This window comes from Stenella coeruleoalba, assembly GCF_951394435.1.
Source record: "Stenella coeruleoalba genome assembly, chromosome: 7".
NCBI lineage: Eukaryota > Metazoa > Chordata > Mammalia > Artiodactyla > Delphinidae > Stenella > Stenella coeruleoalba.
The window spans coordinates 67171979-67191036 of record NC_137153.1 but is presented as its reverse complement, the minus strand read 5'-3'; the positions used below and the strand labels follow the sequence as shown (position 1 = coordinate 67191036).

Here is a 19058-nt window from a genome sequence, read left to right as displayed (position 1 = left end):
GCAGTGTGTGCACCTTTGATTCCCATTTTTTTCTTTGTTTTTGGATCTACCTTGCAGTGGGAGAGCAGCTGTTAACATCCCAGTCAGCTGACCCTTTTTTGAACCTTGAGATAGACGCTGGCATCTCTAATGTCCAACGAAGTCGGAGCTGGCTTGGCAACATTGGCCCCACGCATCATGAAATAGACACAGCCTCATCCCATGGACCACAGATGCAAGATGCCTTCCTTTCACCTTTATCTAATAAAGGTAGATATCATTTTAAACCCTAGCTCCTCTTCAGTTCCTGTGGAGGAAAGTTTATATGCTATAGCACTTCAGAGAGAGAGCTTCACTCTTTTCTTTCAAGATATGTCCTTGAGGATTAGCCATTTGTATCTGCTGGAGAGGTGGATAGTTACTAGAACAAGGCCATATTGGCCCTGACTATACTTTGCCATGTTTATTTTAGATAAATGAAATAGGTAAATTCTCATTACAGCTCAGCACTAATAAATGAACCTTTGTAATCAACTTTGATGATACAGAAACACTAACTTGGAACCTCAAGTAAGCAAAATGTTATCCGTGTGTAAAGAATTCCATTCTTCTCATAGGTAGACCCGTATCATAAAATTGTACCCAGTTATCTTCTATTTTTTTATTTCACTGATACAAATTTATGGAAAAAATTTTTTCTTATAAATTCCTGCATGATATCCTTAATTTTGCCTCTTAGCCTTCAAAGCCTAAAATATTACTGTCTGACCCTTTATCAAAAAATGTGTGTCAGCTTCTGCAATTATAGTAATGGTTACATTACAGGTTGAAGAAGTTTTAAAGTGATTTATGTTGTTTAGGTTTATATAAGAACTTAAGTAGCAATTGGTCTGATTTTCTGGAGTTTTTTAATGGCCAGGCATTCACCTGATGTTTGATTTTCAGTGTGTCATCACTGTTACCGGAGCTTCTGCTATGTGGAGAGGCATATAGCTGCCATGACTTTCTTTTTAAATTTTGGTAGAATACATGTAAAATTTACTATCTTAACCATTTTAAAGTGTACAGTTCAGTGGTATTAACTACATTTTTATTGTTGTGCAACCAACCTGCAGAACTCTTAATTCTTTTCATCTTGCAAAACCAAAACTCTGTACTCTGAACAATAGCTCCCCATCCCTCTCTCCCCCAACTCCTAGCAACTACCATTCTATTTTCTGTCTCTGTATTTGTCTTTTTGTGTCTGGCTTCTTTCACTTAGCATAATGTTCTCAAAGTTCATCCCTATTGTAACATGCATGGAAATTTCCTTTCTTTTTAAGGCTGAATAATATTCCATTATGTGTTTATAACACATTTTATCCATCCATCAGGGGACATTTGCATTGCTTCCACCTTTTGGTTAATTGTGAGTTATGCTGTAATGAATGTGGGAGTACAGTGAACATGGGAGTTCTCTTCGAGACCCTACTTCCAGTTCTTTTGGGTATATACCCAGAAGTAGGATTGGCAGATCACATGGTAATTCTATTTTCAATTTTTTTCCCATAGCAGCTGCACCATTTTACATTCCTACCAACATTGGCAAGGATTCCAGGTTTGCCACATCCTCACCAACACTTACTCGCTGGTTTTGTTGATAGCAGCATCCTAATGGACGTGAGGTGGCATCATTGCTTTTTTTTTTAGAAAACTTTCTAAAGAGGTCACTTCAAACATATTTAAAAAGGAGAAATAATAGTATAATGGACACCCTTCCCCTAGCCCCCACTCCAGTTATTACCAAGTCAGGAACAAATTTGTTTTATCCACTTTCCCCTTCCTGTATTATTGAACTAAATCCGAGACATGATATATTTTATCTGTGAACATTTCAGTATATATTTCTGAAGACTCTTCTTGAAGATAATGATAATTACACCATTAACATCTCTTTAAAAATTTAATAGTAATTCCTTAATACCATCAAATATCCAGTAAATATTCAAATTCCAACTGTTTTATAATGTCATAATTTTTTTATGGTTTGAATCAAGATCCAAATAAGATTCACACACTGTGATTATGTTTTTTAATTTTCTTTTTAGTGATTGTTCCCCCTCCCCATTTCTCTTTTTTTTCCACTTGCAGTTTATTCATTGAATAAACTTGATTCTGTGGATTTTCTCATGATGTGGATTTTAGGTTATTGCATCTTCATGGTTTAGACAGTTTCCTCTGTATTGTAAATTGGTAATTGAATCTAAAAACGTGATCGAGAATTCCCTGGCGGTCCAGTGGTTAGGACTCTGTACTCTCACTGCGAAGGGGGCCCAGGTTTAACCCCTGGTCAGGGAACTAAAATCCCACAAGCCGCGAAGCATGCCCCCAACCGCCGCCCCCCCCCCAAAAAAAAAAAGACAAATTATTGCTAGGGTTTTTTTTTTTTCAGAGGTGGGCAAGACTACTTTTTAGGTAGTATGAAGGCACATAAGGCCTGGTTACCTCCTAATAATTTTTTTTATATCTGTTATTATTAATGTAACATGGGAGTTTTAGTAGTGGATTTAATGTTTTGGTCTCAAAATTCTGAAGAGAAATCAACATCTGAGAGACAGTTAACATTTATAATGAAAGGAAAACATATTTTCTACATGAAGCTAGTTTGTAACTTTTGGCAATTCTTCATCAGGTGATGAATGCAGTATTGGTTCAGCCACAGACTTGACTGAAAGTAGCTCCATGGTGGATGGAGACTGGACAATGGTGGATGAAAATTTCTCCACACTCAGTTTAACTCAGTCAGACCTAGAGCACATCTCTATGGAGTTGGCAAGTAAAGGACCTCACAAATCCCAGGTTCAGCTTCGGTGAGTTTCTCAGCATTTTGAAAGCATAGAATGCCTACTCAGGAAATCTGGGCAAATTGGGTACAGAGGCTACTTTCCCGATAATGACTGCCCTTATGTACATCTGTAGATCATTTTTAGCATCAGTCATTTGTGTTTCTGCTTATATATGTAGGTATTTGCTACACATCTTCATGGAGGCAGGATGTCTGGACTGGTGTGCTGTTATAGGCCTGATTCTCAGAGAATCCTCAGTAATCAACCAGATTTTGGTTATTATACAATCTTCAGAGGTAGATGGAGAGATGTTACAGAACATAAAGACAGGGCTGCATGCTGTGGACAGATGGGCCTCTACAGATTGGTAAGTGCTAGTTTCATTAGGTTTGTTATCTTCACGGTCCTTTGGTGAATCCTGTCCTTTCACATTAAGGCTTAGTTCTGGTTCATTTATTTGGAGATTTTTTAGGTTGTTAGAGATAAAAACTCCTTTTGTATATTCACTTTAAAGGCTAGTTTCTTTAGTTACCATTTTATACCAGTTTAGATGAGTAATATCCATTGAGATAGTGTTGGTCAGTGAATACATGTCACTGACTCAAGACTGATGCAGTACAAATGATCTTAGATCTAGGGTGGAACTTGAGATTTTTAGTTCTGTCAAGTAGAAGGTAATAACCTAAAAACATCTGCTTGAGAAGATAAAAATTTAAGGTCTGTGTGAATTTAACATTCCATGGCAATTACTAACAAGCCCAAATTAAGAGTGGTGAATGAAGTTAAAAGAGCCTGGGATTCTACCCCTTTGTCACCAGTTATGTGTGGATTTGGGATTTCCCTTACTTGGGTCTAGTTTTCTTTAATTGGTAGATTCATTCATGTTAAATGTTCTCTGAAGGTCCTGTTTTTCAAGTCTAAAATCCTATCGGTGCTTAGATTATAGAATACGATTTTTAATCGTAATACTGGATAAAGAATATCAGTCTTTGCTCTTTGTGCTCACACTTACATTACGTGCTGCTCCCTCAATGGTGGCCTTGGCACCTAAAAAGCCTTTCCTCCCGACCCTTCTGTGCCTCCTCCCCTCGCCCACAATCTCATTGACCTTACTATATCAGTGCTTAGTAGGAATTCATCCATAACATGCTATGGAGCCTTTTGAATGTGGCAGAGGAGAGCTAATTTCCGTTTTCTTCTACTTAGTCCTGGATATAAGCCATTTTTAAACATCATTAAGCCACAACTGCAGAAGCTCAGTGAGATAACAGAAGAGCAGGTCCAGCCTGAAGCCTTCCAGCCAGTAACTGTGGGTAAGACTCCTGAACAGACAACCCCCCGGGCAGAGGAGAACAGGAGCTCCTCCAGCCACGGGAGCATCCCCCAGGGCGAGGTTGGAGGTAGCAGTCTGGTCAGCCGGAAAGAGGAGGACACAATGCGAGCAGAGGAGGAGGAACCTTTCCAGGATGGGACTTACGACTGTTCTGTGTCCTAACAACATTGGGTGCCGTCACCACGGGCAGTATTAATTAGCAGTAGCATGCAGCTGAGGACACTGTGACCTAGCTGGATGATTTAACCAGGGAGAGAACTCAGCTCTGAGACTCTGGTAAGGTATTACTAAATTTTAACTAACTCTTTCTCCTCTAAGAAATCTCTTTGAGTCCATAAAAATGTGATATCAAAAAAAATCATCTTTCATAAAAAAAATTTTTTAAGCTGCAGTGGAAGTAATAAAGAATATTGTACAGATGTACACGAGAATATTTTGGTTTTATTCTTAAAGGTTGGTAGCTCTTAAACCACAGGGATTGTTTTGCCCCAGATGAGCAAAACACTTTTCACTACTTACAGCTTCCTATGTTTTCTGGTTCAGCGTGTGTTCAGACTGCTTTTTAAAAACAAATGCTAAGGTGCTTGCTATAGCTCATCAAGTACTTGAGCTACCTGTATGCCCCCGTGGATCAAGAGCACTGGCCTCCCTAACTGGGCCTCTGAATAGATGCCTGCCCTAGCATAAGAGGTGCCTGTGTGAAGGAGACATGCTCCTCTTCTAGCCTGTTAAATCCCAGTGCTGAATTGATGGAAGCTATTTAACCTGTGAGTCAGTGTGCCTGCTTTTTAGCAAGCTTGGTTCCTGCTAGGTCAGCGTGGGCTGAGGTCTGAGGAGTTTTTATCAATTATGCTATTAGATACCACTGAACTATTTTGTATCAAAGAATTGTTATCTTTTTGTGAGTACTCTTGTGTAAGTATACTCAAAGGCACTGTTCATATTTTTAGGGCTTGTACTATAATTTGTAAGGTTTTATGCTGGATTCTGCATGGCTATAGATACTCACTCTTGGAACAAAGACAGGGCTTGCTCTTCTTTCCAAATATAAGCAGTCTTCATAGAGGAAGACAGGTTTATTGGCTTGGTCATAAGGTAACAGAAATGGTCACACTGATCATGAAATGAAACAGGTTTTGTGCAAATTAATGTAGTTTCTTATTTATTGCTTTTATAAATGGAATAAAAATGGACTTTTATGTAAATAGACTGCTGAATCCTGTATTATCACAGCTACTAAAAATTAGTATGTAAAGAATGCATTCTTCATTGTAACTTTTTAAATATTTTATGTATTTCTAGAAATAACAAACTTTAGTTTTCATACATTATGAAAACATGACTGCATACTCAATTGCTTTAGACTGAACACATATCCACTGTATGTACATCAATTACCTTATAACAGTATTAATTTAGATAGCTTGTTTGTACTGTGCAATTTGAACAAAGGAATGCAATGTTATTTTTTACAAAAATGAACTTATTTTTATAATAACAATGTATTTGATGTGGACCAAATTCATACCACTATGTAAAACAGCCTCTCTTCTCATAGTGCAATTACAGTTTAGAAATAAAACTTGGTCCTCTATCCTTGCTTTTTAAAGTAAATGGCTAGCTTTAGTTGTCCTAGCCAGGTTTCCTCTGAAGGGAAACCCAAAACCATTTCGAAAATGCTTTGTTCATAACTCATCAAACGGTTTTAAATTATTGAGTTTGGTAATTTACTATCACTTACTTTTCACATTACAAGTGCAATAATTTCACATACAAAAACTCCTGAATGGGTGGAATATGTGATTACTGGTACCTGGTCCTTCTGGTGCTATGTTTATTTAAGCCTTTGTTTTAAACCACCTTTCTCTGAATTTTAAGATAGAAAATGTTTCCCATGTGAGTACATGCAGCCCAGCAGGAAACTAAACTGAAGAATTTCTTCTCCTGTCCTAGTCCATTAGGAGAAGAACTAGCATTACTTTTGTGTTTGGTGTATTTAGTCAATAAAAATGACTTACCATTGTAAACAGCTATGATCTTTTTCAGGTATCCTAATGTGCTGCTGGGTTCATCCTGCACTCTTAAAAGCAGGGCACCAATAAGTTAACTGTATTCCTGTGGTTAATGCCATGAACGAAACTTTTCTTGTATAAACTACTTGTTTTTCAACTAAGAGATATAGGTGGCCCCAAGGCAAAAAAATTGGCAACTTTATAGAAAATTTCTCTTTGGTAATGTGTTACATTAATTTTTTTAATTCATATTTTAATTTTGCCTTGTTTGGATCACATATCGACTGTTTAAGCCATAATTTTAACCAGTGAATTTAAATATTCAATATAACTATTTGAAGTTTAAATTATTTGCTGATACCAAAACAAGAAGTCATTTGGGGGTAGAGTCAACCTTTGCTTGTAATTAAAGTTGCTGCTACTTCTGTAATGTGTATTTTTTTACTTGGTAAAGGGCAATAAAACCATTACGTGAACTTTTGTTTATTCATCATCTCAAGTTAACAGCAAAAAGTATATGTATTGAAAGTCATAAAAATATTCTTTTCATTATATAATTCTATCTCTTAGAATTTTCCTTATGAAATAACTAGAAATTTAGATTTAAAATGTGTATGCAGAATTATTTAGAATAGGAGCATCAAGAGTTGGCAGCATCCTAGATGCCTGGCAATAAATAGGCAATTGGAACAGACGGTCCATATTGATGACATGGAAAATACTCAAAATATAATGAAAAAATGATATAAAAGTACACATACCAGAGGAAACTAGTCATCTCTAATACGTGTGACTAAAATAATAGGTGGAATTTTGACTTTTTCCTATTTTCCTAAATCTGCTTTCTGTCTCTGAATTTGCCTGTTCTGGACATTTCATCTAAATGGACTTATATGTGGCTTTTTCTGTCTGGCTTTCACTTAGCATGAGGTTTTCAACTTTGTATATTAGTAGTTTATTCCTTCTTAAGGCTGAATAATCCATTTTATGGATATATATACTACATGTTTATCCATTCATCAGTTGAGGGACATTTGGGTGGTTTCCACTTTTTGACCATTAATAATGAACATTGATGTACAAGTTTCTGTGTGGACATATGTTTTCAGTTCTCTCTAGCAGTGGAAATGCTGTGTCATGTAACTGGTTAATTTTTTTGAGGCAATGCCTAATTGTATTACCAAGTGCCTGTGCCTTTTTTTTTTTTTTTTTAACATTTCCACTAGCAGTGGAGGAGGGTTCTGGTTTCTACTATCAGCACATGTTATTGTCTGTATTTTTGGTTATAGCCATCTAAGTTATGTATGAAGTGGTATCTTATGGTTTAGATTTACATTTCCCTGATGGCTAATGTCTTTTCATATCTCAGGAGAAAAATATGTATTCACGTCCTTTGCGCATTTCACAAATGGGTCGTTTATTTTATTGTTGGTTTGCAAGAGGTCTTTATATATTCTGGATACTAGATTTACCAGAGATACGATTTGCAAATATTTTCTCATTCTGAGGGCTTTTCACTTTCATGGTACTGTCTTTTGAGGCAAAGAAGTTTTTCATTTTGGTGAAGTCCAGCTTTTTCTTTGGTTGCTTGAGCTTTTGGGTGTCATATCCAAGAAACCATTGCCTAAATCCTAGGTTATGAAGATTTATGCCTGTGTTTTCTAATGAGAGTTTTATATTTTAGCACCTGCATTTAGGTCTTTGATCCATTGAGTTAATTTTTATATATGGTATGAAGTAAGAGGTCTATAACTTTGTTCTTTCGTGTGTGAATGTTCAGTTCCAGCACCATACACAGAAAAGATTTTTTTCCTATTGTCGAAAATCAATTGACTATAAATGTATGGGTTTATTTCTGAAACTGTCAGTTGTATTACGTTGATCTCTGGGGTCTTTCCTTAATGCTGGTACCAGATTGTCTTGATTACTGTTGCTATTTAGTAGGAGATTTTGAATGTGTAAGTAAGTCATAAGTTTGTTTTTTTCAGGACCATTTTAGCTCTTCTGGGTCCTGTGCATTTCCATTTGAAATTTTACAGCCAGCTTGTCAATTTCCGTGCACACCCGCACACACACGTAAGGCAGCTAGGATTTTGATAAGGATTGTATTCAGATGAATTTGGAGAATACTGCCGTCTTGATAATATGCCTTCCAGTCCATGAACATGGGTTGTTTTTCCAGTTATTCATGTCTTCAGTTTCTTTCAGTAGTGTTTTATAGGTACTTTTGTTAAGCTTATTAGTATTTTATTCTTCTTGATGCTATTGCAAATAGAATTATCTTTAGATTGTTCTTTATAAAAATACTATGCTGTAATTGGATCCTACAGCACTGCTGAATTCATTTACTATTGGGTTGGCCAAAAAGTTTGTTCAGGTTTTTCGTACGATCTTAAGGAAAAATCCAAAGGAACTTTTTGGCTGACCCAATATAGTTTTTTGTGTGGACTCTTTAGGATTTTCTGTATAGAAGATCATGTCGTCTGCGATTAAAGCCCTGGCCAGCGCCTCCAATACAGTATTCAAGTGGCAATAGTAGATACGCTTGTCCTTCTGACGTTAGGGAGTAAGTATTGAGTCTTTCATAAATTAGGATGTTTTAGCTGTTGAGTTTTGCATCTGTTGAGATTATACTGTAGTCCTTTATTCTAATAACCTGGTATGTGACATTGGTTTTTTGAGGTGTTAAACCAACATTCCATTCCTGGTATACATCTATTTGGTCATGGTGTACGGCCAAACTTGGAGAAAAATTATCAACATGCTTATTGTATTTTTTACCAATCAATCAAATCAGGAAGTAGTGGTATCAAAAAAAGTACTGATGCACTTCAAAAATGCCCAAGATGTTTTTTCGAACAAAAACATAGGTAAAGAGGCATAGATGCATTTTGGCTTTACTGGCCCTAAAAGAAGGCAAGGTGTATTTAAGAATAGAAGTTATTCGGAGGGAATTCACTTAGGAAGGGAAGTAACTTGCACAGAGCTCTGGGAGCTCACAAGTGGTACACTGTTTGGGGACTGGTGGTGACCCTTCCTTGTGTGAAGATTGGAATGTGCAGTGGGTTACTCTCTGGCTGAAAGACCATATTTTCTTCCCTCCCTCCTATCCCTATCAATCAATCACTTAAAGAATGAAAGAATATCATTTATTAGCCCTTCAGTGATTTTCTTTGCCAGTGGCAATGCTAAAACTGCTAAGTATGCTGTAGCTCAATATTTACCAAATGATTGATTGATAGGCCATTGATTTCTGTGAAATTCAGATGCACAATTTCATTCCACAGTAAAATGGATTCCAGTTGAAGCCATGTTGAGTTCTTTGCTCACATGACCCATTAAAATATCAATGATACCACATGAGCCATCTAGGTCTTTTTAAAAGGCTCTATACCCTTCAAATATGGGGGATACAGGAAAACAAAATAAAGATCCATTTCTCTGTTAAAGATACTAACTTGTATGTTAAAAAGTTTATTTCAGTTAAAGTGTAAGGCAATAATTAATCTTAGCAAACAAGTTGAAAGAAAAAGACATAATCATTTTTTTCTATAGCTTCCTGAGTCAGCAGTCTGGCTTCGTAAGTAGTGGCTCCCTCAGTGGTGACATTTTAGGACTCTATAGTGCTTATTTACATCTGCTAAAGTGTGGAAACAGAAAAACTTCATGCAACAATCTTAGGTCAGACACAATGTAAATTTTAAGGATTTCTTCAAAATCGCAACCCTTCACACTTTCCCTGAATGTGCAGTACTGTACATTTTAAATTCTGTAGGAAATGCATTAGATTTTGAAAAGACCCTTTTAGAAATGAGTCATTCAAATCAGATACTCAAGAAACTAACAAGTTCTTTAATCTCAGAGATTGCTGATCTGACGGTGTTCTTAACGGAGCCATGATATTGTATATAATTACTTAACCACTTTTGGCATTAAAATAGTCCCCCAGAATATTAAGCATGCCATGAGACTAGTGAGCATTTGTACGATAATCAGAGCTTTATAATGCCAAAGAAAACCAAAACAAGAGAGAATTGTTCGCATAGGAAAATAACTCAAAGGCAAAAAGAAAACCATGATTATTACTGAAATGGAGTAACAACAGGGAACTATTGGTTTCTCACGTAATGTCCTTCTTCAACACTTGTGATTTTGCTTTTCTTTTTCCTATAAATAATTTCCATTAATCTATTTCATATTAACCACAGGAACAGAAAATATGCCTGTATTTTGAAATTTGTAATCTATTTCATATTAACCACAGGAACAGAAAATATGCCTGTATTTTGAAATTTGTTTAGATGTTTTTTTCTCCACAATTGATGAGTCTATAAAAGCTATAAACACTGCAAACCTTATGTGTACTGCCTGACATGTGAAGCACCCAAGACTAGTGATACAGCTGACCCTTGAACAACATGGGTTTGAACGGTGCAGGTCCAATTATATGCAGATTATAAACGGGTATTACAGTACTACATGATCCGTGGTTGGTTGAATCCATGGCTGTAGAACCTTGGATACAGAGGTATGACTGTAAAGTAATATGCAAATTTTCAACTGCACAGTGGTCAGCACCCCATATCCCCAGGTTGTTCAAGGATCAACTCTATATGGTTCCTACAAAGTCCAGGAAAAGCAATGGTTACAGTGTCCACGCATGTGACAGCATGTTACCATTCAGCTCTGGCTGCAACCCTGCTGTCTGTGTGGGCTCGGTCAGTTTTTAAGGAGTCACAAATGAGGCAGGCAGTATATGAGGAACATGATTCAGAAAGCACACTGTATACATCCCACAAGCAGCTTCAAGAAGTATTTTCTTCCACAGCGCACACTTACTATGTATGCTCCTTCTGTTCAGGCAGATCCGAGTGCCACTTTTTTTGTTTTACTCTGGCTTTTCTTTAAAATGTTTTTTTTTGGCCTAGGCTTGCTAAATGCAAAAATTGTCTTTTTACATTTTTAATGGAGAAAAGAAAGCTAGCAGAATTTACCACTGCTCTAATCAAACTCTTCCACTGCTGGAGCCAGGAAGCCAACAGCCATCTTCCTCAACATGAAAAGTACCTCTAAGTCCTAGAGCTGCCATCATGCAGGATCTGAACACCGACAACTCTAAGGACAGTTACAGAAGGACATTCCAGTACAAGCCACAGCCTCAAGTCTCAGGAAAGCCAGCTCTGCTGAACACAGTAAGTTAGTGAGAGGCTCATCTGTTCAACTGGCTGGAAAACAGACAAAAATAAGGACCCAGTGCATCAATAAAATTATGCCCTAAAGGATTAACCTTGGATAACAGAAGACTCCTAAAAAGTGAGAATAAATATAAAACGCCCAGCCACTCCCGACCCCACTCTCCTCCCACCCCAGAATAGCCACCATGGCAACTAGTGCTCTGAAGAAGGAAGTTAACATCATATACTTGCACGAACAATATTCTAAACCAAAAGGGCCTGTGCAACTCAGAGGGAAAGGTAACTAGACAAATACTCTTCTCACAATGGTGAGGTGTGGAGAGGAGGAAAATATATGTTTCAGAGGGAAACAGGCATTGAAAAAGCAACCTCAGAAAAACATTACAATGATGGAGCTCAGTGACCACTTGTCAGAAGGACAGGAGTCCCCAACTCACACAGGTTTCCACATCAGAGGACCGGGGCTTCAGAGATGCAAAGCACACTAAAGGCTGCATGCAGAAGCAGAGCTCTCGGCACAGGCTGGGGCCTCAAAAGCCCAATGGTGCTTCCTCAGTCTTTACCGCAGTTACCTTCTAATGACCTACAGAGTTAGGCCTCAAGGGGAATCATTACTCCTGTGAATGATATTTAACCTACCATCCAATGACACAAAAAAAATGCTCTTGGGCTTTAACTGGAAATGTCATTTGTCTCATTAACAGTGGACTTACAGTACCTTCTGCATCTTTCATGATCCTAAGGGGACAACTATTAAAGTGGTTTGTTGGCTTTCGTCCTTAAGGTCATACAAAATGACCTATGTAGGTAAGTGGCAGTACCCACATGTGCTTAAGTGCCAGAAAACTGGTATTTTCAAGTGTCAGAAGGGCCATGCACACTACCCCACAGCATAACCATTACAGACAGTGCTGGGCCCTGAAGAGTGTTAGACCACAAAGCTCTTTGAACATATGCTCATTAATTCATTGACTTACATACAAACATCCATGAAACACCAGGAGAAACCGTGGGCATGTACTTAGAGCTCATCCACAAGACTAAAACACAAAGAGATGGTAGGTGCACACCCAGGCAGAGGGAAATGTCCAATCTGGGAACTTCTCTTTCAGAGCATCCAGCTGGGAGGATCTCTTGTCTTCCCCAGAAAGATAGTGGGCAGCAATGGCCACAGTGACCGCTCCTTCAGGCTGTTCTTCCGAGACCTGGAGGAGAAAATTAGTTACTTCTCTAGTGCTAGGAAGGCAAGAACACTGACTGATCCCAAGATTCTTGCCAAATACCACCTGGAAACCTGATCAGTAATACCAGCAATACTGGGAAGTTCCCACCTGTACTTCTATCCAGAACTGCCATGCAGAGGCCTGGAGTCCATGGGAATAAAATACAAAGTAGTCCCCTCCTTTACTCGTGACTGGGGTGCCATTGCCAAGAGACCACTGAGAAAGTGTAGACCCTTTGTGGGTTCGGACGTAGAATGACATATGGCTTGGTCCTGTACGATAAGAGGAAGGAAGAATAGTTAAAACAATCTTTGAAAAAGCAACAAGAAAAGAAACCCACCACCCAAAGCAGACTACAAAGTTCAATGCTTTATATCACTTTTAAGACACTCAGTACAAACCTAAAAAAGGTGCCAGGTTGGACGTTCAGTGTGTATCAACAAAGGTAAGTAATGAGGTGCAGCAGAAAAGGCACAGAATTTATAATGAGAAAACCTCGGTTTACATCTTGGTCTGGTCATTTAAACATGGAAGAACCTTACCACTCGTGAGCCCTTCTTCAGAAATCTAGAGAATAAGCTTCATCTAACCCAAGAGATAACTGCAAAAACTATAGCAAAAGAACTGACAGGATTTTAATATATCCACATACATTATTAAGACAAACAAATATTGAGGTGAGGGTGGAAGGCTAATGGGCAAATGTTGCATGTAACAAACACAGAGGGAAAGGGCAAAGCAGATAAACTGTGGTATAAGCTAATAGAGTTAAAGACTACAATTAAACACTGACACACAGATAGTAAAAGGTTAAATAACAGGCAATCAAAACAAAAATATAAACATTATATGCCAGAAACTAACTACCTTTTTCAAGAGCAAGACAGCACATCATAGAAAAAGGAATATAGCAGATAAAACACACGTAATTATAAATATTTTTGAGACCAAAAGTATTATACAGTAAAAATAAATGTGAAAAGACCTAAACCCAGCTGCTAAAAGAAAAAAAAGTTTAACTTAGCTTACAAAGCTAGACCTAATCACATACTGTAACATACTTAAAGAGATTCAGAAAGCGTAAAAAACGAAGGTTATTTCAGGCAAGTGGACAGAGTTTTTAAAAAGACAAGAAAGGAAAAACTAGAAATCAATGAAATAGAGAATAGAAGAAACAGACCTAATAATCAAAAATCTGTTATTTTTTTAAATTAACAAGACAACCACTAAGTAACCTGATTGGAAAAGAGACGGAGGGAAAGGAGAGTGGAGCAGAGAAAACAAGTATATACACAAAGAGAAATAAGAAAAATAAGCAGAAGTTGTTTAAAAAATCACACATAACCACTCTGCCGCCCTCTGTAAGTTTGAAAACCCACATGAAATGGCTATTCTGCTAGGAAAATACAGATTATCAAAACTGATAAGAGATAATAAAGCTAGAGCAGAGATAATAAACAGATAATAAAGCTAAAGCAAACCAATTTCCCTAGAAAAATTATTAAGAAACTACCCTAAGGAAAAGCACCAGGCCCAGGTGAGTTTAGAAAGGAATTCAAGCCAACTTTTCAACAAAATAGTTCTAATGCACCATAAACTGTTGCAAGAAAATGAAAACCAACTGTTTTTATGATGTGTAACATTCAATACATTTATGATGTATACCTAAATCTGATAAGGACAGTACCAACCCACCCCCCCAAAAAAAAACCCCAAACAACACAAACCAATATCACTCATGAACACTGATGTGGAATTTCTAAATAATATATTTGCAAACAAATCCAATATCACATTAAGAAAATAATAGCCTATGTGTGACCTGGTAAGATACACCATTTACTTAAAAGACCCAAGGAAGAAAAATCCCATCATCAGTTTTGTAGATGCTAAAAAAGCTTTTCACAAAATTAAAATCTAAAATACATTCCCTAAAAAAAATTCAAGGAATGACAAGTGATGAATGCTTGTTTAACATGATTAAAAAATATATACCTTAGTCCTAACGTCAATATCTTATATAATAGGAAAACACTAGAGACCTTGGTTCTAATATCAAGAACAAGGCAAGGATGCTCACCATCTCCACAACAGTTCTATCCTATGCTAGAAATATTAGCTATTTAGACAGAAATCAATTAGAGGCATAAGAGTTGGTAAAGAAAAATTATCTGCAGATGATATGCAGTAGTAAACAAACTATACACCTGAGGTCTGTATTTGTATGGCTCTCAGGCTAAGCATGGTTTTTACGTTTTTAAAGAGTGGTTAACAAACAAGAATCTATCATGGAAACATATGGCAAAGCCTAAAATATTTACTATCTGGCCCTTTAAATGTTGGCAATTCCTGGTATACCTGGAGAACCCTAGTATCAGTGGTTAACTAAAACAAGATTCAGAAAGGTAGCAAGATACAAAATTGACATACAGACGTCAACTGCCTTCATACATAAAAAATATAGCCAGTTTGAGGACATAATGATAGTAGCAACAAAACCTTTATAGCACTCCTGAAAGACATGAAAGTAGAACTGATCGAACAAATGCAAAGACATTTCCAGGTTCAGGATAGGGTGATTCAACATTGTATGTCAGGGTCTCCTTAATTTATAAATTTATTATGATACTCCCCTAAATACCAATTAGCAATATGTTTTATATTAGATGATACTAAAATTCTAAATACTAAAATTATGGAAAAATAAGCATGCAAAAAATGGCAAGGAAGATACTAAAAAACAAAAACTACAAAGGATCTTAACTCTCCCAATCATTAAATTATAAAGCTTCTGTAATTAAAAGTGTGGTAACTGATGCACAAACAGACCTGCACACGTACCGTCAAAAAATAATTTTTTTACAAAATGATTTCTTGTCATTTGTAATCACAAAACACAGGGCAGTAGGTGTACAACCTGCCTGCCAGGAACCTGAATTTTATTGGAATTCTCCAAATGGTGCATAAAGGATAGAGAAAGGTTTGAATTTTTCTGTGCTTCCTTTTTATAGGCTGGCATTTAAATAAAATAAAAAATTACTGGCATGAACAAGAAAACCAATTAGTGCAAAATAAATTTATTTCTAATTAAAATTTTAAAGCCTAGAAAACGGAAGTATTCACCTTCAGAAGTGTCAGCTAAGGCACTTCCTTCCCATAAGTGCTTCATCCCACTGGTTAACTACCAAATATTATTTCACTACTACCATCTTGTGTCCTCCAGCTTCCCTCACTTACAAGATTTTCAAGTCCCTGCTGTGTTAAACTGAATGAAAATACAAAAACCAAACAAACTACTTGTAGAAGAGAAATTTCAGTAAAAAGTGGGCAAAGCTGAGGTATATACAGTCAAATAATTTTGTGTATGGTGTTAGGGAGTGATCTAATTTCATTCTTTTGCATGTAGCTGTCCAGTTTTCCCAGCACCACTTATTGAAGAGGCTGTCTTTTCTCCATTGTATGCTCTTGCCTCCTTTGTCATAAATTAGGTGCCCATATGTGCATGGGTTTATCTCTGGGCTTTCTATCCTGTACCATTCATCTATATTTCTGTTTTTGTGCCAGTACCATACACAGTCAAATAATTTTTGACAACGGCACCAAAGCAATTCTGTGAGCAAAGTCTTTCAACAGATGATGCTAGAACAAAGGAAAAAGGACCTTGACCTCTACCTCACACCATATACAGAAATTAACTCAAGGTGCATCCTAGGCCTAAATGTAAAAGCTTAAGGCTATAAAGTTTCTAAAAGGAAAAGTCTAAATTCATGATCTCTGGGTAGGCAAGCTTTTTTTGGAAGATACATAAAGCATTAATCCTGAAAGAAAAACCTGATAAAATGGACTTCATAAAAATTTAAAACTTCTTCACATCAGAAGACATCATTAAGAAAATGAATGGGCAAGAAATCTTGATAACACCAGTTATCTGATAAAGGATTTTATCTAGAATGTATGAATGTATGTCCTATAAGACAACAAGCTCAGTTTTTAAAAGGGAAAAAGACATGAGAAAACAGGTGAATGGCCAGTAAACACTTATAAAAGTGTTCCACATCTTAATTATCAGAGGAATGCAAGAGGTACTACTACTAAACACCCACAAGAAATGATAAAATGAAAAAAAACAGTAAATTCTGGTGAGAATGTGGAGTAACTGGAACTCTCGTATACTACTGGTGGGAGTGAAAAACTGAAAAAAACAATTTAAAAAAGTTAAACGTAAGTCTGTCCTATGAACCAAACAATTCCACTCCTAGATATTTATCCAAGAAGAGAAGTGGAAGACATATTCCCAAAAAGCTTTGTACAAGAATGTTCATAATAGCTTTATTCATATTAGCCCCAAACTGGAAACTGCCCAGGTGTCCGTCAACAAGAGAATGATAAGCTGTGGTATAGTCATGCACTGAATACTACTCAGCAATGAATAGGAACAAAATACTGATACTCAAAAACAACACAGCTCAATCTCAAACACATTATGCTTAATGACCAGACACAGAATATTACATACTGGATGATTCCGTGTATATGAAGTTCAAGAATGAGCAGGCAAATCGAATCTGTCAATGTAGGAATCAGAAAGTTGCTTCTCCAGGGCAGGGAGACTTTAGTGTAAGGGAACTTTCTGGGGTGATGGAAATGATTTGTGTTTTGATAGTGGTTACATGGGTATATGTATGTTTTTATCAAAACTAAAGGAACTGTACAAGATCTGGATGTGTCAATGTATGTAAATTAGGCCTTAAAAATATACATATATATATGCATGTACATATATATATGAATGAATAAAAATAAACAAGGGGGAAAGTTACGTATGAAGATACCTTTCACTCATAAAATCCTGGGCAACTTTCTATCAACTTTTTTTTTTTTTCAATTTATTTTTGGCTGCATCAGGTCTTTGTTGTTGAGCATGGGCTTTCTCTAGTTGTGGTGAGCAGGGGCTATTCTTTGCAATGTGTGGGCTTCTCATTGTGGTGGCTTCTCGTTGCAGAGCATGGGCTCTAGGTGTGCGGGCTTCAGTAGTTGTGGCACACGGCTCAGTACTTGTGGCTCACAGGCTTAGATGCTCCGCAGCATGTGGGCTCTTCCTGGACCAGGGCTCAAACCCATGTCCCCTGCACTGGCAGGTGGATTCTTAACCACTGCACCACCAGGGAAGTACCTCAACCTTTTTTTTTAAACTCAGTAATTAAAGTACAGAGTGAACAGTAGCAGGAACTTTTAAAAATGAACTTCCTGTATTAGGGTTCTCTAGAGAAACAGAATAGGATGTGTAGAGAAAGAGAAAGAGAATTATAGAACTGGCTCATGTAATTGTAGAGGCTGGCAAATCCAAAATCTGCAGTAGGGGCTGGCAGGCTGGAGACTCAGGGACGAGCCGAATTTGAATTCCTAGGCTGTGCTGGCAAGACCCCCCCTCCTTGGAGGAGGAGAGTCTTTTTTTTTAAGGCCTTCAACTGATTGGATGAAGCCCACCACATTATGGAGAACAATCTGTACTCAGAATTTACTGATCTAAATTAAATGTCAATCCTATCCACAAAATACCTTCACTGGAAACATCTAGTATGGTGTTTGTTCACATATCTGTGTACCATCTTAAAAATAAAAAAGCTGACTAATTTAATTTAACTCAACACATTTGAGTGCCCATTATGTGTCAGTGATTTCACTGGGCACCAAGAATAGAAGGATAAGAACCCACCATGTCTGCCTCCCTTGACTAAATAATCATGATACAAGGAGGTCAGCGCTACAATCAAGATATGTACAAAGGAAAGAAAAAGGGTAGCAGTTGCTTAGTCTGTTGGAGAAGATGGGAGAGAAAGGTCAGAGTAATCTTGGCATTTTGCCTAGGGGAGAAACACAGAGTTTGGGTGGGAGGTAGTAGCAAGAAAATCTCTCTCTCACCAGGAGTGAGTGTGTGTTTGACTGGACAGAAAGGAGCAGTTGGATGTAGCTAAGGAATGCACCAAGGGAAGTGCTGAAAAAAGTTTAAATGGGTACCTGGGCCAAACTCCCGAAGACCAGACATGCTTTGCCAAAGAATTTGGATGTATTCTGCGGCAACAGGAAATCGTTAAAAGTTCTTTAAGTAGGGAAGTGACGTGATCAAATGTATTTTTGAAAAATAATATGAGAGACAAGACTTAGAAGCCAGAACACCAGTTGAGTAGCTCAAGGAGCTAACTACTAGTTTTAAACATAGTAAATATACCAAGAAAGGTAAATAAAGTCACACTGTCTACTAATGCCAGGCCAAATGCTGTTTTGGATCTACCTGACAACTAATATCTGACACTAAAAGTTTTTCAGTAAGGCTCCTTAAAAATTATTATCTGCCTCAGTTTGTTTTTAGAAACACTATAAGCTCTCAAGTTGCTGGTCACGATAATAAATCTGAGGGGAAAAAAGCTCACATGGCAACATATTATAAAGTTGAAGAAGTGAAAGAGAAAGAGAAAAAAAAAAATGTCTGA

General features: G+C 37.2%; 2 protein-coding genes across 4 annotated transcripts in view; one reads left to right on the top strand and one right to left on the bottom strand.

Moving 5' to 3' along the window:
• RIC1 (RIC1 homolog, RAB6A GEF complex partner 1) overlaps positions 1 to 12031 on the top strand; it is a 139615-nt gene extending 127584 nt beyond the window's left edge. For all 3 annotated transcript variants that reach the window (XM_079927118.1, XM_079927117.1, XM_079927116.1), the window contains exons 23-26: positions 58 to 249; positions 2651 to 2828; positions 2983 to 3171; positions 4011 to 12031. In XM_079927118.1, coding sequence (XP_079783244.1) covers positions 58 to 249; positions 2651 to 2828; positions 2983 to 3171; positions 4011 to 4299 — 848 coding nt within the window. In that variant the 3' untranslated portion in view covers positions 4300 to 12031. The remainder of the gene's footprint in view (positions 1 to 57; positions 250 to 2650; positions 2829 to 2982; positions 3172 to 4010) is intronic.
• A 143-nt stretch (positions 12032 to 12174) lies between these two features.
• Positions 12175 to 19058, bottom strand: part of ERMP1 (endoplasmic reticulum metallopeptidase 1) — a 50273-nt gene continuing 43389 nt past the window's right edge. The window contains exons 14-15 of the mRNA XM_079927119.1: positions 12676 to 12839; positions 12175 to 12549 (exon numbers count right to left, since the gene is read on the bottom strand). Coding sequence (XP_079783245.1) covers positions 12385 to 12549; positions 12676 to 12839 — 329 coding nt within the window. The 3' untranslated portion in view covers positions 12175 to 12384. The remainder of the gene's footprint in view (positions 12550 to 12675; positions 12840 to 19058) is intronic.